Source organism: Corapipo altera, unplaced genomic scaffold (genome assembly GCF_003945725.1).
Source record: "Corapipo altera isolate COAL_440 unplaced genomic scaffold, ASM394572v1 61411, whole genome shotgun sequence".
NCBI lineage: Eukaryota > Metazoa > Chordata > Aves > Passeriformes > Pipridae > Corapipo > Corapipo altera.
The window spans coordinates 14,271,352-14,293,977 of NW_020884875.1; the positions used below are offsets into that span (position 1 = coordinate 14,271,352).

General features: G+C 41.3%; 1 protein-coding gene across 6 annotated transcripts in view; it reads left to right on the forward strand.

Annotated features, from left to right (window-relative positions):
• KANK1 (KN motif and ankyrin repeat domains 1) overlaps nucleotides 1-19,496 on the forward strand; it is a 119,986-nt gene extending 100,490 nt beyond the window's left edge. For 4 of the 6 annotated variants that reach the window (XM_027634693.1, XM_027634692.1, XM_027634694.1 and 1 more), the window contains 9 exons: nucleotides 5,155-5,373; nucleotides 6,196-6,304; nucleotides 7,318-7,527; nucleotides 9,134-9,221; nucleotides 11,860-12,091; nucleotides 14,708-14,850; nucleotides 15,380-15,580; nucleotides 17,762-17,860; nucleotides 18,512-19,496. In XM_027634693.1, the coding sequence (XP_027490494.1) occupies nucleotides 5,155-5,373; nucleotides 6,196-6,304; nucleotides 7,318-7,527; nucleotides 9,134-9,221; nucleotides 11,860-12,091; nucleotides 14,708-14,850; nucleotides 15,380-15,580; nucleotides 17,762-17,860; nucleotides 18,512-18,574 (1,364 nt within the window). In that variant the 3' untranslated portion in view covers nucleotides 18,575-19,496. The remainder of the gene's footprint in view (nucleotides 1-5,154; nucleotides 5,374-6,195; nucleotides 6,305-7,317; nucleotides 7,528-9,133; nucleotides 9,222-11,859; nucleotides 12,092-14,707; nucleotides 14,851-15,379; nucleotides 15,581-17,761; nucleotides 17,861-18,511) is intronic. The other 2 variants (XM_027634691.1, XR_003526235.1) reach the window with 2 other exon arrangements.
• Nucleotides 19,497-22,626: the final 3,130 nt, after the last annotated feature.

A 22,626-nucleotide genomic window follows, 5' to 3' on the forward strand; every position in this document is an offset into this window, starting at 1 on the left:
ATAAAGGCATTATTCAAATTAAACTCCATAAACCTCCTTACAGACATTTCACATAACTCCCCTGGTCATGTGTTAACAGAAACTTACTACTGTTGTTGTTACAATATTTGCTGTTTTCATTCTGTGGCAGCACTAAATGCAGAGTTTGAATCTGAAAGTTGCTCTATCCCTTCATTTCTGCTTCAGTTAATAAAGAGTATAATTTGCCACAGTATAAATTATTTTTCCCTTCAAATCTATTGCTGCTGAGAGAGTGGCAAGCTTCAGCCTGCTAGGCTGTTAGATAAAACCCCAGTTCCCTCCCTATGCTGTGGCACAGGTTCATAGTGATCAGGCACTGAGCTTTGTTTAGAGTTCAACTCCCATGGTAACAGGCACATCTATGAATATTTAATGAAAGGAGATTCCCGTTTTTTCAAGGAAGCATTGTCATATTTCAGCAACAATAAAGCATCATCTGAGAAGATCAAATTCTCATGAATGAGAAAGAAAGAAGTACTCTGAGATGACCTTCCTGCTGTGCATCATGAGGTGCTTTGATCCACCAGTCATCAGGGAAATGAAGGATGGCTTTCACCAAGCTTCACACACAGTTGTCTTGGGAAAGACAGCATTTCATAAATAAGATTATTTGCTGCTTCACCAATGTGTGATTTTTTTTTTTTTTTTTTTGTGGTCCAGTTAAAGGAATTGGTTTTAACTTATAGTTTCAGCAAACTGGATTCACAATATAATTTGGGGATGGAAAGCAGCTTCTCAACACAGAAAAAACAGTTAAAGTGAGAGTGAAAATGAGATTGTTCTTGCAGTCCTCTCAAAGGAGCCCTCATCCTGTTAGAAGGAGTGTTTTCCCTGGAGCTAAATGGTAATTCAGCATATGCCTGTGCCTGGGCCCTGGGTGACTCTGCCTTCTGCCAGTTTATCAGTTGGATGGGTTACTATAAATCATTGTAAATGTTTAAATGTAACATGTTTGCTCATCTCTGCCTTTTTATTTACCTTAGTAGAATGGGCTTTTTCTTAAATAGTTCTGATTTGTATACCAAATGGAAAGTGGATTAAAATTATTTTTATGCAACGATAACTTTTTAAGCATAAAGCAAAATAAGATTTAAAACCACTGGAGGAGACTTTGGGTTCTTCAGTTACAATAATTTCCTAAGTAGCTTATTGCTGCCTTGAAGAAATCATGCAGTGTGAAAGAGAAGTATTTCCTTGCTGTAAGTGCTCCAGACTATTTATACACTTCCTTTATCATTGATCATTATAAATATATTATGGAAATAAATGCTTGCACTGATCGACAGGTTAAAAATAAAATCTTTGTGCAGTTACTACATAGGCAGTAACCTCTTGCTCTCTTTTAAACTAGAAGCCTGTGGTGCTTCAGCCAGAGAGCTAGATTCTCATCCTGAGGCTGTTTAATTCCCTGGCCTTGTTTGCACTTCTTGTGATTTCCAGTGGTATGAAAGTATTGTCAAACTAAATTGGGTTTATAATAATATTTAGATTTGCTTCCATCAGTCTAAATGGAAATCTTCAAAAGTAGGTAAAGGCCAGACTTCTGTTACCATGAATTCATCAGAAATTCCAGGGAATCCAAATGAGTTCCCTGAACCAGCTTATGCTGTCGTAAATGGGAAGAAAGGTCTGCAGTTAGGAAGGGAAATTGCATCTTAATAACAATAAACAGATTTTATATGTACTAGAAATGGCATGGTAATCTGCTCCTACTCTATAGTAGTTTTGCAGTCACCCTGGTTTAAATTGGTGAGATTTTCAAAAGAAGTACAAGTGATTGATGAGAGGAGGTTCCTTCTAAAAAATTAAAACCAGGTGCTCTTATTCCCTGAAACCACTGAAGATGCTTCAGTCACTTTTTTCCCTCTGAAACTGATGAAACCATCTTTCTGTGTAAGTGTTCATGAGCAGTTGAAGTCTATAAGTTTTTTGTTTTGTCATACTTCTACCTCTGAATTACTCCTGAAATTTTCCAAGATCCCCTGCTATGTTGCAAAATATATTCATAAATTCTTGGCAGCTCCGTGCTGTAGTTAGCTATGCTATATCAGTACTTAGAAACTTGTGTCAAGTTTGCAGTATTTGCCCGCAACAGTAGACTAAGGAAAAGCAGCAGGGCAAGTCTTCCTGATAGGCTCTGTCTGGAGGCAGTGTCTAGCTAAGCATTGAACTTGTTGGCTGATTTGCACCGTGACTTGGAGAAGGATTCTGCTCAAGCATACTTTAGACTTCTGTGAGGTAAGAGGAAGAGTCTGTTTTAAGATCTGTGTAGACTAATGGTAATCTTCAGCCAGGGTTTTGTTTCCCCTCTGAAGAGGTGCCTCCAGCCCCAGCAGCAGCCCTGCAGTCCTGTTGAAGGAAGAGGGAACTTGGCTCGTTCAGCTTTATGGTTTGCATAGCAGTAGATTAGTCTATTAAATCATTGACTGTAAGGTTGAATGGTGCAGCTCCTTCCTTCATCTTTTTTTCTGAGTGATCGGCCTTGGTTGGTGCTCTCCAAGCATCTTTACATTGGCTGTTTTGAAAAGGGGAAGACCTGGGAGCTAACATTAAATGCTGATTAAAGGCTTGCAGTTTTAATGCCGAGTTGGACCCAACGCTCTCTTTCCCTCATTGTTGGGTACTGTGGATGAAGTAAGTGTAGAGTAACAGCATTGCTGGGACAATGAGAGCACTGACCGGTTTATCTAATGCACACTTGCTGTCTGCTTGCCCTCAAGCCTTGATGTCATCCTCTTTTGTCCAGCTGAGAAGGACCCCTTTTCTTTTTCATTGGAAGGCATAGATGTCACGCCCTAGATCCTGAACTCAGTGTGGTGCCCCTCAGCCACTGATGCATGAACCAGAGGAGGGGACCTACAGGGGTCTTGTTGCATTGGTGGCAGGTTTAGCTAATAGAGAGGCTGTGAGTCTGGGGAGAGAAGGCTGCTACTGTCCCTCTCCTTTCTCTCTGTCCTACCCTGCAGCTCCATCCTCTGTGTATCTCAGGGCAGGTGGGAGACACCTGGGGAAATTCATGCTTTGGGGGTATGACAGGGCACACCAAGGTGCTGTTGGTTTACCTTAGGGTGGAGCCCCACTCTGCCCTGCTGGAGTCCTGCCAGCTGCCCTCAGCTCTGGCACACACAAGCCCACCTGACCTGCCACAGTTGTCACAGCTGCTTTTGTAGGAGAACTGTGATGCGTGGCAGAGGATGCAGAGAGTGCTGCTGAAAGCAAACCTGGGCACCTTTGGAAGCTTTGCATATCCCTGATGCTTCAGAGCAGGTTTCCTCTGCTCCTTCCCACGTTCTCGGAGGCAAGGCTGGAGCAGAAGGGGTGACCTGGTAAAACCACCCTGGGCAGCCCCACCACCAGCTACAGCTGGACATGGTTACTGTGTTTGGTACTCTTTCATTGTAGCTGTCATCATTCCAAGCAAGTGGAGGGAGAGACAGTTCCCTTGTTTTTCAGCTAAGGGAATTTAAAAATCCTTGGGTTTGGCTCAGGGCTCCACCACCTTGGCAGCCCTCTCCTCCTTGGCTGTTGGATAAGGGATGATGCTTACTGTTGGGAAGAGACCCAACCAAAGTCAGTTGCAAAATGGGGAGAGGTGGGGGAACAAGGGATTCCCCTCTTGCTTCATGTGTGTGTCCATTTTGTCCCAAGTGCACAGACGTGTCTCTAGAAGAGTTGCTCCTCCCCAGGGGTCCCTGGGGTAGCTGTTGCCTTCAACACACACAAACACCACCCCCTATTCCCACTTAAGCAGAAGCTTTTTGACTATACCTGTGGTGATATATGGCTGTTGATACCCTGCTGTGTGCCTTTCCCTGCAGACAGCTTCCCACTGTAGCTTGGAGGAGCCATAAGTTATGGTGGAAGTTTGCAATAGGTCTCACTTCTGCAGAAGGTGCCTTGGGAAATGCATGTTCCCAGACTCAGCTGGGAACTCAAAGACTTGGCTGGGAATGGGAGCAACTCGGAGGAAGCTGCTGGGAAGTGACAATGTTTGGAAAAATCAACTTCAATAGGAAAAAAATTACTGAGGTGAAGTAAGAAGTGGGAAAGGCAGTCTAGCAAGAACAGCTTGCTAGACAAAGATGTAGCTGTGTTTCTAAAAATTAAGGTTTGGAATTTACCTTACTACAGTAGGTTAGCACACTGTACAGTGTCATTCATGTGGATGCCAATGTGGAGGCTGTGGCTTAATTCTTGATAAATACAAAGGCAGAAAAATATGGAGGCACATGTGATTGAATCTAACAAGATCACTTAGGGAGGAATATGTGTGTAAAAAAAAACCCCAGTGTGTTCCACAAACGAAAGCATTTGTGCAGATTTGTAGAGCATTTGTAATAGCACAGCTGGAGGAACTCCAGGGGAATCTGTAAAAGTCTGTGCTTAATTAGCACTGCCTTTTAAATACACAAAGGGGGAAAATGAGTGAATGCCAGCAAATCAGCGAGGGGAAAAAAATATAACCCAAACATTTGGAATTTGATTTAAATACAACTACTAGCTCAGTAGAATCCTGTCCAAAAAAAAGGAAAAAAAAAAAGGAAAGAAAGACATGTAGTTGTTGTGAGTTTATTGCAGTTGTCTCAGTAACTTGGTTAAGCATATAGGTTTCGGAATTAGTCAGAGTGATGGCAAAAAGGAAAATTTCCTGAAAAATTTTGGGTTTCATGGAGAATTACATTCCCTAATAAACAAGTGCAATAAAAAGCTTACTGCTCTTGGAGAAAGACCGTGCAGAGGAGCTGTGAATGTGCTGTGCTCTTCAGGCATGTCAGCTGAGGAGCAGCTCAGTGAGCCCACCCTGAGCAAGGGTGGCAGGAGCTGGGGTCATTGTTGATACCGAAAGAGAAGGAAAAGGAAGCACCATTCCTTTCATGCATTTTAAAGCCAATATCTTTATAGTTTTTCCTTGTATTGTATATTTTCACCAAAAGAAGAACTCACAGCTTTTTTTTTGCATTTTCTGAAAGCAATCGTGGTCTTTTCTGTATCAGGTCCTTAGAAAAGAGTATTTTAAAGCACAAGGGGTGCCCTTTCTTTTCCAGTTTGGGGTTTTTTCTGCCTGTTGATCACAATATTGGCAGAAGTACTTTGGTCTGACTCCTCCATGATGCTTACTGTCTTCTCTGGCAGGTGCTACTTTGGAGTACATCCCACATGGTCAACTTGCAAACACCCACTTAACTCCAAATTTGCGAACGCTGAAATTGGAGCAGGACATTGTACCTGCTCAGGAGGAGAGGAAGACTCCCCTGGTGGAAACTGTTCGGGGAAGGAAGTCCTTTTCTTCTCAGGATAAAACTCTTTCTCCAATTAACTTGACAGATGACCAGCTTGCCTCAGGCCTTTATGGTAATAACTGACTCACATTCATCTTTCCATCATTCTGGTGGAGTCTGAGTATGAAATACAGTTTAAAAAGCTTTTCAGTATTACCAAAAATGTAAAAGCAGGAAAAGATGCAGCTACAGGGAAAGTCACAATTTGAGACCCTGTGTCTGCAGATAGTGGTTAGGTTTTAAATGGCAGATTGTAGCATCAGTGAAATATCATTTAGTGTCTTCATAAGAAAAATGTACTGAAAGAGAATGAGTTAATAATTATTTTTTAAATACTCAAATTTGTATGAATATTTTACCTGTCTTACGCTTAGAGATTGCTTTAAAAGTTGTTTCAGTGAATACTATAATCTAAAAGACCAGCCTTGATTGAACCTCCCTACCCTGTTGAATAGTTTATTGTTAAATATGCTTTCTGTATTGTTTAAATGTGCTGTCTGTACTAATGCATTCATTCTGGCAAAGAGGTGCTGCTCTCTGACACCAAGAATTAAGATTTTCTTAATAGAGCAGAGTAACCCATTTCAGCATTAGAAGTTTTTCACAAATAATGAAGAAAAACAAAAAGCTCATGTCTTTTCTTAAAGTTTTCTAAAGCATCATAAAGATTAACAGCATGTTGGAAGATGGGAAATCTAGGCTACATTGGTTGATTTTGGAACTGTTCTTTGATATTTCCAATATGCATCTCACACCATGTAAAAAATATTGGAAAACTCAGCTTCAGTTGGTAAATTAAACAGAGAGCTGTTTGTTATAAAAAATTGTCTAAAGCTGCTGCAAAGCTGGCTACAGATTTGTACTAATATGTGTGCTTTGTCTCCCTCTTTAACAGTATGTACCAATAATGAAAACACGCTTAAATCTATCATGAAGAAAAGGGATGGGAAGAAGGATTTGAGCAACACCAAGAAGAACCTTCAGTTTGTTGGCATTAATGGCGGGTAAGAGACCTGTCTCCAAAACATCTGTCACTATAGCACTGTACTGCTTTCACAGTGAGTAGGACAGAAAGAACTCAGGAGCGCATGCATAGCTTTGGCCTGTCCTTCAGGCTGAGGTGCATCTGCTGAGTGTAGGTATCAGAAGGAAGAACGAGACAGCTGAGCAACTCTTAATCCTCTTGTGCATTCAAGTGATATATGGCATCAGTCTCAAGTACCTGTACATGAGATTGCTGCCAAATTTAACTCAGGAAATTAAAATGAGTTCAGCCACGGGGACATTCTTCAGGCAATGCTTTATTAAGGAAAACTTGTAAATATGTTTGGCAGCTGACAAGCACAACACTGTGAAATTAAACAATACAGCAAGAGATGGCATTGCCCAAAAATTAATTTTTCTGGCTTTGTGTTAGATAAATACAGAAACTTTACTACACAAATACAGAAAACAGCATGGAAAATTTTCATCTTTTAAAATACCTTACCCTTGCAGAATGTTGCAAAGAACTTGAAAATGTCATCATATTGTTTTATATAGCTTTTCTAGCCCTTTCCTCAGATTAGTTTTTCTTTAGTACAAATGCTTTGTGCAGTATATAGCCTAAATATCCCAATTACTTAATTTCATACATATTGACTAAAAGTATCATTATTTATAGTGAGGGAGTGTTACCACAGGTTTGTTGTCTTCTGCTTATATCTGACTAGTAAGGCAACAACACAATTTACTCTGAACGAAGTAATTTCATTTTGGGGATAAGACAGTGTCTGACAGACTGTTAAGACTTTTGTTTAAAAAAGGTTGTTCTTCTTTCATTACACACTGTGTACATACTGATGACAGTTATCATTTAGCCTTGACACTGAATTCAGTGAGTAGAAAAGGTTTCTGAGTGGAAAACAGGACTAAGCCTTTGCAAGACATTTTTCCACTTGCACCAGTGCAAGAAGGTACTGTCCACTGCTGAATGGCACTGAGCAAGCACCCCTGCCCCTGCCCATTCTTCCCACAGGTACGAGACCACATCCAGTGATGACTCCAGCTCGGAGGAGAGCTCCTCCTCAGATTCAGAGGAGGAGTGTGAGGGCCACGAGTACCCCTGTGACCGGCACACAGAAGAGAAGCAGCCCACCCCACACACTGCAGAGGTCTGCGCTGTGGGGGCAGAGAAGGACAGTCCTCTCCCAGAGTGTGAGGCCGAGGAGGTGGAAATCAGAGAGAGGTAGGCTGCTCGCCCCCTCCAGAGTGCCTCTGAGGAGGTCACTGCTGCCTCGTGGCATGGGGTAAGCAGTGGGCTCTGCTTATGCTGGTGGAGAAAGCATCAGCCCCATCATTGGTTGACTGCTGCCCACTTCCCTCCTGCTCGAGTGGATAGTCAGAGGCAGTTTCACGACAAAACGGCCATGTGTGAGCAAGGAGAAGGTGTCAGAGGGTGTCCTTTCCAGCAGCTGATCCCACTGACTTTAAATAGTCCATTAACAGTGAGACCCAGGTGGCTCACCCAGCAGAGGCTCTCCTGGGGCACAAATGGCACTTGTTTGGGAGCTGGCAATGCCTTGTGAATGGCCTGGTCTGTAAAACGAGCAAGCAAATGAGTCTGGAGCCATGCACACCAGGTCAGCGGCCTGCTGGGAGTACATCTTGCATTTGCACCTTCCACGGCATCTCAACCATGGCTGGTACTGCTCAGTAAGAGGATGGGGTACAGAAGCAAGGACATTGTCCAGCCCTCAGATCATATGCTTCATGTGAGATCGCATACTGTACTGTACTTCTAAGGTCACTATCACACACTTCTTCAGCATTTCATGTCTTAAGCTACTTTTCAAATTGCTGGTAATGGACTGTGTAAGATAGGATTTGACAGACAAGGCTTTTCTGTTTTGGTATACGGAAAGCAAACTATTGTCATGAGTTTTTACTGATTCTTCATTAGTAAATGGTAAAAGGAAGTATAAACATAGACAGGGAAGGGATATTTTATAGTTAATGGTTTTACCAGTGGTTTACAAGTGTGCTAGCTTGGAAAATTATGTAGGTGGAATAATAACAGTAAAAGAGCTAAACCAAAATTAATGTCATGTTTCACTGAAGGTGTAGCTTAGCATCAAGTTCTCTGTAATTGTCAGCTGCTAAATAAAATAGATGCAGAAATTAATGATTAAGAGCTTGGAGGCCTTGGAGCTGTGTCTTTTGAAGTGCTCTGAGCTTGCTTTATACAGTACCGTAGGATAGCTTGTTATTTTACAGGTGGCATAGAAAGATGGGCAGTTTCTCAAAAGAGCTCTCTAATTTACATTTATCCTAGCAGGGGGTGGTTGTGAAGAGGAGTAGCAGGACAGCTTAGATAGCCATGTGTACTTGAGGAACATGTTCTTTGCAAGCTGACTGCCCTGGCCATGCCCTTTGAGGGAAAGGAGCAGGGCACATGGCTACGCATGGACATGGTCCATGCTGCAGTGGAGCATTTCATTGCTCTGGAAGCACTAGCAGCTGGCGTGTAACCCAGGAGAGCTAAAATGCCCACCTTACACACAGAGTGTCCTAGTTTCTCTGCTTTCTGGGAGAATTTTCCTAAAAAATTCTGCCATCATCCTCTCTGCAGGTTATAGGCAGAGATGGTTGGCCACAGTGACATGTGGGACAGGCACAGACCTTATTTTCAGCACTACTATGAGTAGAGAAGAGCTGCCAGCGTGGCTTCTGCATGGCAGATTGCTTGCCTGGAAACATTAATTCCCAGAGAACTTTCAGAAAGAGAAATGTTTCTATACTGAAACGTTAAGAGAAAAATTGAAACATGCAGTATATGTTGCTGTCTCCCTCAGATACGAGCTAAGTGAAAAGATGCTTTCTGCCTGTCACTTGCTGAGAAACAACATTGATGACCCGAAGACATTAACCAACAAAGATGTGGTAAGCAATACAGACAAAATTCTCTCTGAGATGCAATAGAAAACTTGAGGGAAGGATAACTTGTGGGTTTGCAGGACCAGCATTGCAGTGGGTAAGCAGAAGAGGATTTCATCTTTCCTGCGACGGTCACAAAGCTCTTTCTATCAGGAGACTTTTGTCCAGAGAATGTACTTGTGCTCTGTGCACTTGGGTGTTGTCACGCAAGGCACACACATAAAAATAGTAATGTGAAAGTGCAGTTTCAACACATCTGTGTATTCCTGTGTTATTTTTGTAAGTGTCGCTTTAGCACTGCTGTGGGCAGCTCTTAGGCCTCACATTAGGAGACTATATGCCGTAAGAAAACTGTTACTTCCTATGACAAAAGCTCATTATTCTGAAACTGTGGTGATCTACCTCCTTCTAAGCACAGGGGTCTTGTTTGTATTCGCCTCATATAGGAATTGCCTATACTGCCTTGAGAGGGCAATCTGAAAGCAAAGGAACACCGCTTAGTGATATGAAACAAGTTTACATTTCTTACAGTTGTGTGGTGATGTAAAAGGCAACAATCCACTGATCTCCTCTACTGTAGAGCATCTGCAGCTTCTTAAAGACGGTTATGTTGTGTGTATAACACAGTAGTATTGTCTGTGTCTGGTTCTGACATTTGTGGAGGGAATGTTTTGAAAGGTTGTTCAATACAGTTGTGACAGTTTTTAATCATGTATCTGTCCTTCAGGAGTAGTTTAGGCATTCAAACAACAAATGCTTTAGGCCCTGTTGGAGTTGTAAGCGTCAAAAATGGCATAACCACATGATGATCTCTGCCTTGGAAGTGTAATTTGAATTTACGTTTTTCTTTCTTGTGCTTAAAGTGTCTTCCAGCACAAGTAGTGCTTTGTAGGTGGAAATTACAGACTCATCAGCTCTTGTTCTCTGTCTGTCTGCTGATAAAGGATTCTTGTCCAAACAGATTAAATGTCAGTACAGCTAAGGATCTATATAAGTTGTCCCAACCTCTTCCAGCATACTCAGCTCTTATGGCTTCTGATTACACCAGGAAGAGCTGTGGATTGCTTATTTTGGAATGTGATGGATTACGTGAATAAAAAGAAGTGTGCTATTTACTTAATAATGTGTGTGATGCTGTGACTAGAAATAATTTCTTAGTGGTATTTTGCACTCAGTAGTGCTTAAAATTAAAAAAAAATTATATTGTGTTGCTTTATGACCACTTTTTTGTTCAGTTCTGTGTGTTCACAATACATGTGATCCAACTCAAATAGTTGGACCTTGTCAGTTTTCATTCTGTAAATGTGTTTCTGTAGTACAGTTATATATGTAGTACTGATGTATGTAGAACATTCTCCCTTTACCGGACACGCGCCACCTCTAGAGCTACTGCAGTGTTTTCCCTAGAGGCTAGATAAGCTTTCTGAGTGTCTTCTCTGTAAAATTGTCCTTGAATTTACTGGCCACCTTGCACATGGGGGGTTATGAAGAGGATATGGTGGTCCTTCCAGGTTACAGAAACTGCCTCTCAAAGTCAGAGCTGGCGGTGACTGTGCAAGCCTCCTTGGCTCACAGCAAGATCTGCTCTACCTACATTTTTCCCAACAGATAAGTTACCTGGCCTAAGAGGCTCATACTCCTTCACCCCTAGTCAATACCAATGCGAAAGTTTATCCTGAATGTGTAGCCTGCATCTTCTCATTGCAGCTAAAATCTCTTTCTCCGACAGCCAGCCATCCTTCAGGTGAAGAACAGGTTCTTTCTTTTCTTACTGCAACAGTCTTTTGCCTGTGAAAATGTTACAGGGTTCCTTTCCCCAGCAGTTCTTTCAGCACAGCATCTCCAGTCCTTCCTGTCTGTCCCATAGGTCAGATTTCCTTGACGTCTTATCATTCTTGCTGTTCACCTTTGAAATTGTTTCAGCCAAATCTTTTGTGTCATTCAGTGATCAGACCAGACAAAAGTAGTCCAGCTGTTGCCTTCACAGCAATAGGCAGAGAAGAGACTGCATCAAATGCTGTGCAAGCTATAAATATGTTTATTCACCCCAAAACAGTATTTGCCTTTTTCATTATACTATGATGATGTTGTCTTCAGTTCAGCTTGTAATCATCTTTAATACCCAGCTCTTCTCCTGCAGAACTGCTGTCCAGCCAGTTCTCATATACTTGAGGCATTTGATAATTTGTGCCTCAAAACTGGGCCAAATTGACTTAGCATGCTGTTGTTTTAAGTCCAGTCAGAAATGTGCATTTTCCCGGTTCTCTGTCTTGTGTTTATTAGTGATTCATAAACTTAGTTAAGTATTTGATGGAAATGGTTACTCCAAGTCTTTTTTTCTGTTCACCAGTATTTAATAACCATTAATTCTGAGAGGATGAGATTAATTCTGGGAGTAATCTCATCCATGTCCTCAGAGGGGAATAATTCCTGAAAATCAGGTGAAGTGAGAGGAAGTAAACAATTGGTTTTAAAGAAGGCTTTAGTCAGAGGGGAAGCTTCAGTCTGTCATCTTGTTTGTGAGCTGAATGCTTTCTTCACACATTGGACTAAAAAAGGCTTGACCTGCATTGTTGACTTGAGGGATGGAAAATCCTTTAAACAGATTGCCCATATGTAAATTTTTCTGTTTTGGTTTTGGCAGAGGTTTTGTTTAAATACCATCCAGCATGAGTGGTTTCGTGTCTCAAGTCAGAAGTCTGCTGTCCCTGAAATGGTTGGAGACTACATAACTGCTTTTGAAGAGATTTCTCCTGCTGTCCTCAGACATATCATCAATATGGCAGATGGAAATGGAAACACAGCTCTGCATTACAGTGTCTCACATTCTAACTTTGAAATTGTAAAGCTTCTTCTGGATGCAAGTAGGTTAACAGGTTAATTATTATTGGGTTTTGCAATTCTCATAGGTGAAACTGAAAAGTTTTAACTGTTAACAGTTATATGGTGACTCACTTGAGTAATCTGGAATCTTTGTTTCTAGCACTAGCTTTTGAGATGATGTTTCTTGAAAAAGTTATAAAAACACTCAGGTAAATTATACAGAATTGGCTGGTGTCTGAGACTTACAGTTAGATCCCTGACTTTTGGACTGTAGTTCAAAGCTCAGCAACACCAGCCTCTAGCACTAGTTTTCTCTGGAGGCAGTGCAGCTGCTGCTCAGTCAGGTGTAGGGTGCTGGAGGAGGAAGATTCATTGAGGTATAAACATCCATCTTAAACACTCAGACCAGTCTAGTTTTATCTTACTAAAGCGATGCAAAACCTTTTTTTGGCCACCACCTTGACACATCTCTGCTGCCTTTCTGAGAAAGTGGAGCAGTATGGCATTCTGTCACAGAAGAGCATTTTCCTGATCCATAAGCAATGTGATGATGCTTCATGTAGTTGCTTTTGTTGTTGCTTCCTATTCTCAATCCCCTTGCAGAGAGGGTAGTGACCAAGGAGAGACTCCAGAGCATCTGCTCCCCACATGCAATGTGCCAGATGGCAGCCAGCAGAAGGTATCACATTGGAAATGGTCCTAGGCAGGATGTGATCTGTTTAAGCTCCCTCTTTGCTCCCGGAGTGAAGTTGGTTTCTCTAAACTAGTTATAAAACCTGTTACAGTTGATTGTGAAAGGTTAACTAGGCCAATAACATGTCTGGAGTGTAAGCCAAGCAATATTAATAAATCCAGAAGGGTAGCACCAGATAAACAAGGATATTAATGATACAAATCCCAGATTTCAAAACCCAGCACATCTGTCACACATGCAGAGATTTCCTTAGCAGCAAAGTGAGCACTTTGAAATCTCTGGTCCTGTTTGAAGGCCCTCTTCCTGTTGGGAAGAGTGAGTCATGGCAGGGGAATTCAGGGAATGTCAGGAGCACAGTGAAATGCAGCAGGCTGGCTCTGCAGCACAGTGGTGGTGGGAGGGAACTACCCCTCCCTTCCCTAGGTATCTCAGGGTAGCAGGAACATGCTCATCTCTTGCTGGAAGTCAGGACCTCCTGTAGGTTCCAGCAGCTAGTATATGCCTGTGGACTCCAGGGGTTAACTGTAAAATACAACAACCGTGAGTAGTCCCAGGTAGTCCTCTGCGAGAGAACTCCTTGTGCCAGCACTTGGAAAATGTTTTCAAACAGGCAGATTCCTTCAGGTTTCAGCAGTCTTCCTCTGGACTGTGTCTGAATGGTCACTGTGATCAGCTTTGCAGTGTGGTTATATCACAGGCAGATTGTTGGTCCAAGACTCCATGTCTGTGTGTTTGATGGGAAGAAAGAACGAGATCAGAGAATCCTCCATATCACCAAGCAGAGTCACCAAGAGGACAAGTAGGAGAACAGTTTTGTTCATTAGCCATATAGAAAAGGAGCTGGAATGTGACCTCAGAAAACACACTCTGCTGAAGTAGTCTAGTCAGGTAGAACACATCACTTCTAAAAATTATTCATTACTCATGATGTAATGCATGTAGCAAGAGTGTTCTGTGGCTTCATGGAAGTGATGTCTAAAAGTAGTAAGGTAACATCACTGATGTCTATGAAACATTAAAAATGTGCATTTTCTTACATCTACACTTATATTGCTTCTGCAATGTTCTTTTCACTGAAAAAGAAAATCCTTTGGCAATAAATCCGTAGAATTTCTTGGAACATTTCTGCAATTGTGGTGCAATTTAACCCCTAATCTAGAGATACTGTTTATGTAAGTCTGAGTCCCTGCTTTTCAATAAGATAAGCACACTGAAAACTCTGCTCCCTGGTAAACCAATAAGCTCTGATGAACTTCTGCAGAATTTCAGGAAAATTCAGAGTCTCTCTCAGAGAGAGACTGGAGGTAAGATTTGAACAAAAAGGAGAACTCTTGTCAGTTGCTGTCATGGTCAGAGCGCTTGCCTGTATTTGTTCCCAGAGTAGTTTTGTTCACAGTCAGATACACTGTAGAACTGGAAGCAGCCTTTAATTTAAAGGGGTTTTTTGGCAACTCTAAAACATGTTGAAGTACACTTGCGGATTTTCAAAATAACACCAATTACAGGAAAATGTTTGTGCTGAGGAGAAATAACTTTTCAGCTGACCATGTTGCTGAACCGTTTTTGGTTTACAGTGTGGATGCCCTCAGGAGAAGAGTTTAAGGACTCTCCTGATGGTACTACTTCTGGTGGCAGAACCATGACCCTGATGGCCATGTCAGATTTCAGACCACTTGCTTTTACAAAAGAAAAAACAAACGTACAAAGAAAGCCCTAAATGATAACATATAAAATGGCTTTGTGCTCTCCCTTGTGTTATACATATAGTAGAAAAGAATTCTTTTCTTTCTCAGGCTCAAGAGCCCCCCTGTTTATTTTTTATTTTTCCACTTTCCCTTGAATTGCTTCCATTATGAAAGCAGTTACTGCTTTTTCTTTTTATAGGCTGCTCTACTAACAGTTTATTCAGTTGATTAGCACAATTACTGCTTTTTGGGTTCTTGCTTTCCAAAGAAATTATGTCATCCCTCTGCAGATGTCTGTAACGTAAATCATCAGAACAAGGCTGGTTATACCCCCATCATGCTTGCTGCGCTTGCAGCTGTGGAAGCAGAGAAGGACATGAGGATAGTGGAGGAACTGTTCAGCTGTGGGGACGTGAATGCTAAAGCCAGCCAGGTCAGTCAAATGGTTCACGAGGCACAGTTTGCATTCCTGTGACCTTTTATGTTTCCTTCCATGCTCCCATCCCTGCTCTGTCAGTTCAGCTTTTGCGCACATTCGCTTTCACCATCTGTGGTTTTTGTGTGTATGTTTTTGATTGCTTTGTACAAAACAGAGCCATGGAAGAACAGTTGAGCCTCAGGTCTGGACCTCTTCTAAAAATGAAGGTTGAATATTATATGAAAGAACTATTACTGAATTTTAGGAGGCATTTAGAAATTCTGTGGCATTTAGCTCCTTCCAAAGAACTGTAGATGCCTGGAAATAGTTTGGATATCTTTCACTAATTCAATAAATAGCTAAGTGAATGTGGGATATTTGATGCATAAAAGGTATTTAAATAATGGCAATCCAAGCCTTGAGAGTACTGTTTAAGATAACGATTTCTTTTCCCCAGAAGAAGCATAGTGTCAAAAAAATGTGTTCATGCTTTGTCAGTGATTGTCTCTGTATTTATTTGGGTTTTCTTCTTCTCTTCATGCAGGCTGGTCAGACTGCACTGATGCTAGCTGTGAGTCATGGTCGGATAGACATGGTTAAAGCTTTGCTGGCCTGTGGTGCAGATGTCAATATCCAGGATGATGAGGGTTCTACAGCTCTGATGTGTGCTAGTGAGCATGGACATGTGGAGATTGTTAAACTTCTGCTGGCTCAGCCTGGGTGTAATGGCACCCTGGAGGACAATGTGAGTTGCCTTTTCAGACTGTACTACTGAAATCTGCTTAGGTGAATCTCTGACTCAGAGAATGCTAAAGTGCCAACCACATGAATCTTCTGCTTAATGGTAGTTAAGTGCTGTGATTATTTGGCTAGTATTTTTACTTTTCTAACAGGCCTACCTGGTAGCCATTTCGGTGGTTAGCTGTAGGTATTTAGTGGCCAGAACAGAAAAAAGTATTTGTTAGCTCATAGTAAAACATCTTCCTTTCATACATTCCTTCTCCCTTTCACAGGAGTTTTCCCATTTTCAGTTAGGACCTTATCTGGTGACTTTGAGGCCTTTCTGTATTGCTCTTCTGTGCCTGTGGCAAATATCAGTTCTCTTGATATGACGTTCACACTGTATCTACACAATGACTTTTGAGAGTACAGATTTGGTCTCAGTCACAAAGCTCTGTTTTCCTGACAGTAAAGAGATACAGACTGTGACTTCCGTGCCAAGTGAGACACTTTTATATTTTTTGTTTACAAGGATCATCGCAGCCTACACTGTCAGCAGACAATTTGATCTGTAGAATTCTCAAGCTTGAAAATGTTGACTTAGTTGATCTCTTGCCAGTACTGTATTCTTGTTAACAACATTTCTTGGGTACTTTTCCATTCTTCCTGTTGCATTACCCACTGCAATGGTTTGGGATTTTGGAGGGCAGTGGGTGGGGTGGTTGTTGAATCTGTTGCAGAGAGGCAGAGACATCATTTCTCTTCATTCACTGACCTGCTGCAGGAGGCAGCTCAGCTGTCTGATAGTACTAGCAGTGTGTAACAGCTGGCCTGAGGAGAAAATATGAAAAGACTTCAGTGTAACAAACACTTTTAGGGCAATCTGGATAAATGCAGCCAGGATGCTGTTAGCACTCTTAGTTATGAAGTCAATAATTTAAAAATCTTTATGGGGACATGACACTTAAGTATTCCTGTAGCCAGTTTCACACTCTTTCCCAAGCACAATTTGACTGTTGCTTATTCATTTTATAATGGACTTGTCTGTGCTGTAGGATTTTGAGAGTTTTAGCATTCCCCTAGCTATTCTGAATGTCACAGCGAGGCTTTTCCAGTCAGTGTGATCAGTAGTAAGCTGAGCATCATCCTACTAATGTGTTCCATTCTGACGGTGATTCAGCATCTCTCTTTAAGCACTTGTGTTGCCTGTGGAGTGTTGTGCATTTGTAGTGCATTATATTGCATTGTAGTGGACAGCTATTCTAGCTCCCTGTCTGCTTTATGTATAATTGCCTCCTGTAGTCTCATAAGGAGATTTTCCATGTGGATGCTGTCTGTGGTGTCCTGTGCTGGAAAAAGAGTTTACAGTTTAAAAACTTGAGCCAACCTCTCCAATACCAATACCAGAGCTATGGCCATGGCTGGAATATGTGGTCCATCCCTGTGAGAGCACATTTCAAATACGGGCATTATTGTAGAAACTTATGTGTGCAAGAGCCAAAAGGCAGGCAGGGAACCAACCAGCAAGCCAGGGGATGCCTGACATCTACTTCTTCCTGGACCAAACATGGTCTAAAGGAAAAACTGCAGATCAATAAATTATCCTTTCAGTAAACCCAGTTTTTGCTTCTAGCACCCTCAACAACTGTGGTTTCTGAAAGCAATAATATCTTCTGAGAAACTGAGGTGAACCATGAAATTATATTTAGACTTCCATTAAGGAACATTTGGAATTATGAGTGCAAATTCTCCTAGTGTTAATGGGGCCTCTAACACAACAATTATCATTGTAATACAGCAATTATCATTATATTTGATTAGCATTTATCCCTCCCTTATCTTCTCTTCCACTTGTTACTGACATTGTAGTTTCTCTCAGACAGCCCAATCTTCTGATCACTGGTCTTACACAGCACTACATGTAACGTTATTATGATAATGGTGTGCTTATTCTTCCTCAGCAGTAATCAAGAGTACTCATTGAGAGAAATTATTAGGCCTCTGACAATTGGACTACCTCATAAAACAGCAGTGCAAGGCTTATAATAAAAGAAATGAAACAAGACTCTAAATTAACCTAACTGTCTGTATGAGCACCAGGGCCTCCACTTCATAACTTCCCTTCTCTGTGGGCTGATGAGACTTTTAAGAGATCTGTTAATGCATACAAGCACTAATTCTCCTGTTTCTTCCTTTCTTCTCTCAGGATGGCAGCACAGCACTTTCAATAGCCCTGGAAGCTGGACATAAAGACATAGCAGTTCTCCTTTATGCGCACGTCAACTTTTCCAAAACCCAATCACCGGTTAGTATACAACCTCCTGTAGTTTATGTTTTAACTTGCTGCTCCTGAACATAATAGTAAAATGTAAACAAGAAATTAACCCCCTGGTAGCTATACAGCAGTACAGCACATGAAATTTCAAGTTTAATCACAGGATCATTTTTGTGCTGGTAAGTGGACTGTACTTTTTAAAATGCAGATTGACTGCAGAAGGTTGAAGCCTGGCTGAGGGATACTTCGTCCTCTATTCTTCCTCCTCCTCCTCCTCCCTTTTATTCAGAAATACAGATAGCTCACTAGCAAGGTTCACTGACACTGCCTTGTGGATAGGATGCTGTTGTATTACTGTAATGCTAATTATTGACCTGGTCACCCAAAGATAGCTGTTTCTGGCATTAGAACTGTCCTAGGTGTTCTGGCAACTACCTACCCCTTCTCTAGCCCTGACTCGCTCTGCTGCTAAGCATTTCACTGTCTAAAAAACATGCACTCTAGTGCATGTAGGCTGTATGATAGCTGGCACTGTTCTTCCTAAAATTAAAAAAAAAAAGTCAAAAAAAGATTTATCTGTACAATTAAAGGCAAGGGATTGAACAGAGTAATTTTGAGTGTTGTGTTCACTAGCAGCTGGCTGGAATAATTTGTCTTTGATTAATTGTTCTTCTTTTCTAGGGCACTCCTAGGCTTAGCAGAAGGACATCTCCTGGTCCCACCCACAGAGCCACGTTTGAGTAGTAGTGCATGAATATCTGTAAAAAATCTCTATGCCATCTGTAAGCTGCTAAATGTTACTGTTTTACTGAGACAGATACTGAATGTAATTGTCTTGTGCCTGAACTCACCAGCAAAGTGAAAGCAGAGATCTAGTGCTAAAGAGAGAAAACTGTAAACTTGAAGTAAGCCTGTAGTTAAGTAGTGCTCAGCAGAGAACCTTTCTGTTCTTTTGCTTACATAGTCGTCATTCTGTACACTGGCATAAATCCTGTTTTTCTTTGCTGTATATTATCCTCTCCTGTGTTATGTGCACCCTAAGACTTCTAAAGCTATCCATGCAGGGGTGTCCCAGTGGCTTCTTTTTCGTCATTCTAAAATATATTTACTGTGCCTAGACTTTATCACAGTAAACTTTTCATAGATTTCATTCCAACATGATTTTCATGTTTTTAATTATTTGAAATTCAGAAGTTGCAGTTGCTTATATAGTCAGCTCCGTGGATCTTGAGCTGGTGGGTGAGTGGGTAGGTATTGGGGATAGAGCCTTTTGTCAGGTCTGAAGTTCACTAAATAAGTTGTTGCTAATTGGGGATAATGTATAACTTTTTATATAAAAGATACTAGTGTCTATAAAATTAATTCGCACAGTATTTTCAACATTTTATATTCCTTAATAATTAAAATCTAGATGAAGAATTACATGTCCTATTACCATATTTTTATTAACTGTGTCAGTCTATAAGCTCCATACACGTTTATTGGAGAATAAAATTAGAGGTACCAGTTGTATATTCCCCTTGAGTGGAATTGAGCGTAGTTCTCAGTGCGTATTTATGGAATGCTATTACCTTGTCACATTCACTTTAGTCATGAGTATTGAAATGTTTGAAGTGCCTTAGAGTCTTGCCATATTTTCAGAATAAAATTTCATTATGCTGTTTTACTCCTCTCCTGTTTTACTTGTGATTTGTGCTCATCCAGAAATGCTGCACACTTCAACTTCAGCAGGAAAACAATCTAGATTGGTAAATTAAGGCAGGGAGGACAGGATAGCTCAACCCTTAGGGGCTGCTGATGTGAGCAGCATTGGTGCCCACCTGAGTTTTTTCCTGCTGACTGGAAGAAAGCTTTGCCCAAGGTGATCTGCCTTCACTGGTATTGCAAAGGTTGCAAAGGCTGGACCCTTTGCTATTTGAGTGAGAAGTGGCCTCTCTCTCAGCCATGCGAAGCATCATGGGGAGGCACCAAAGGACCATGTTCAAGCAGTTTACTGGAACTGAAAAATAGTTACCAACTGCAATAAAAGCCTTTGAGCTTTATCTTGCAAACAATCCTGGCAGCATAGTGAAAGGGATGCTTTCTAAATGGTATTGGAGCAAGTTCTAAGCTAGTGCCTTCATACCCTTGTCAGTTCAGACCTATCTGACGAGACAGAGAAACACACCTCAATGCCTTCCTTCAGGGGATCTAAACAGTTCTGTTAGTCTGTGTCCTTTCTCCTTCTCACCTTAAATTCTTATCAACAGCTTTTCCCTTTGAAACAGGGACCCACTGAAGCCATTCTCACTTGGCCTACATTGACTTAGTGACTTGGACTGCCAAGAAGTTTCTGTGAGTTCTCTCAGATCTGGTTTGGTCCAGTGCTGCAGGTACTATGTGATAACATAGTATCACAGTAACCTAAGGGCAGGTGAAATATCTCTATTGAGGGGAGACATATGTTAAAACAGTGGTCCTAAACAAGGCACTCCACCCTTTGAGATCAGTCAGTTTTTACTATTGCACTGCTCTGGCCAACTTTTCTTCTCACTCTTCACTTAGCATGTAATGTGTGGATGCTCTCTCACCTGCATCCCACACACTAGTTATAGAGGTATGTCACCCCACGAGCCAAATTACTGTGAAAATAAGGTCTTCCCTCTGACACCAGACTGACAGCAAACAGCAGCAGTAGCTGAAAAAAAAAAAAATTAAACAGAAAAATGTCCCTCACTTTGCCATGCATACACTCTCAGAGACAGCGGGTACAGGCTGTCCTGTGTAGCAGGGAGCTGAGCTGTGCTGCACACATGCAACCACCCAGTGACCTGAGACTGGGTCACACACAGTAAAGAACACCAGCGCAAGCTTCCCAATGAATTCCTCATTCACTTAGGACCTGTGTGGATTTCTTGTTCAACAGAATTACTGCAAGTTGGATCTCCCTTTGGCATGGCAAAACTGGCTTTTGGGTCATTTTCAGATCTGTTGATCTGCCATCTCTTGCCCCAGTTCAAACAGTTGTCTGGAAAGCAAAGTCAAAATAATGTGTTCTTGTCTTCATGATTTTAAAATACACACAGTGCTAGAGATAAACAAATCAATCTGATGAAGTAGAGAAAATGGATGACTGCTTTAAACATTTTCCAGAACTTAATCTAATTTTACGGAAAATCCAGTTCACTTATTTATACATGCTTGCCTGTATCTCATGGATTAAACTCTTGTCTAGTGGAGAGACAAGACATATTGCCAGGACAGATTTTGGAACAGGAAGAGGTTTCTAATTTCAGTTTTACCAAGAATGTAATTTTTATTTACCACTGAGTTGACCAAAATCAGTCTAATTGTGCTTTCTTCAGGGAGTTAGTGATCATACATGTAACTCTTGCTTACATCTCCTGGCACTAGTTTTAGGTAGTCCTTTGAGGAGCACATAGTTGAACTTGGTGCTCCCTTCCAATATGAGATATGCTGAGATTCTGTGATTCTATGATGGCAGTTCTAATGAATGTAGAGTATGCACCAAAGTCTGACTTTGATGAAGTGTATGCTGAGCTGTCTGATAATGTCCTCTTCAGTAGTCCCACTGTATTGCTGTATAAAATAGGTTAATTAGTAACATGCCCAATAGATCTTTGCCCCAAAAATAGTTTTTTAAACTATGATCTCCGTGTCTGCACTAGTACCTTGCTAATGTGCTTCATATGCAGACACTATTTGTATGTACTGTAGCCTAACCTCCTATTCGTACATAATGGAGCCATGAATACAGCTTTGCAGGGTAGAGGGCCATGACTATTATTTTCCAGGTTGGAACAGAACTCTCTCCCCCAACAAATCAATGAGAGTCCTGGGCATGATGGAAGCCTTGGATGTGCAGTTATCATACACAGGTTTAAAACAACTGGTCTGGTTGTTTAGGTGACTGATGACACAGGGAGAGTCACCAAATGTGCTCCTTTTTTTTTTTTTTAACTTGGAAAATCATAAGAAGAGGAATGTGAAAATAAACATTCATTCCTTTTTGTTCCTTCCCCTCACCTCCTGCCCCTTTAGAGAACTGGTATATCAGAAATGAACACATAGGAGTTAACATTTTCTAAGTGATTGCGTTTTCTAATGTCATTGATTGACAGAAATCTGGGGAGGAATCTGACCATTCTAACACCATACAAGTGTCAGATTATGCAATTTGGGAGTGCCTAGAGTTAGCTTAGGTGCCATTTTCCTGGTAAACAAGAGAAACTGACTGCCTAGAGTTTTAGAAAATGTTAGATGAAGCTGTGGACTCTGCATTTCTGTGCAGTGTTCAGTTTCACTCCAAAAACCTCATTGTCTTGGGCTAAAATGCCTTGTAAAGCACAGTGCTTCCAGTTTTAGCTGTATCGTGAAGTAAGCCATTGTGGTATGCCATTTCAGGAAGATTGCCAAAGGGAATGAAAATTTTGATTGTGGTAGTGGATATAGGTGAAAAGTACAAAATTTAGGCCAGTAATTTCTGGCCTAAAATTCTATTAGGGTAGACTTAATGAAAAAAAAAAAAAAAGAAAAGAAAAAATAATCCCTTAGAATTCTGTTCTCTTGAAGCACCCTCCTGTCTCCAAGACATTGGCACCTGAAGCAGTTCATACTGTAGAAGTTGGGCTCTTCCCCAGGAAATAGTTAAGAGGTTCCCAGAAGTGTTTGTATTCACTGATACCCTCTGCAAGTCAAGTTTAATTCCACCTGCTAATGATGAACAGCATTTATCACAAGTGCATGGATTAAGGGGTTTACGTGCATACCAGCTCTGAACTGAGCTCCCCCTACAC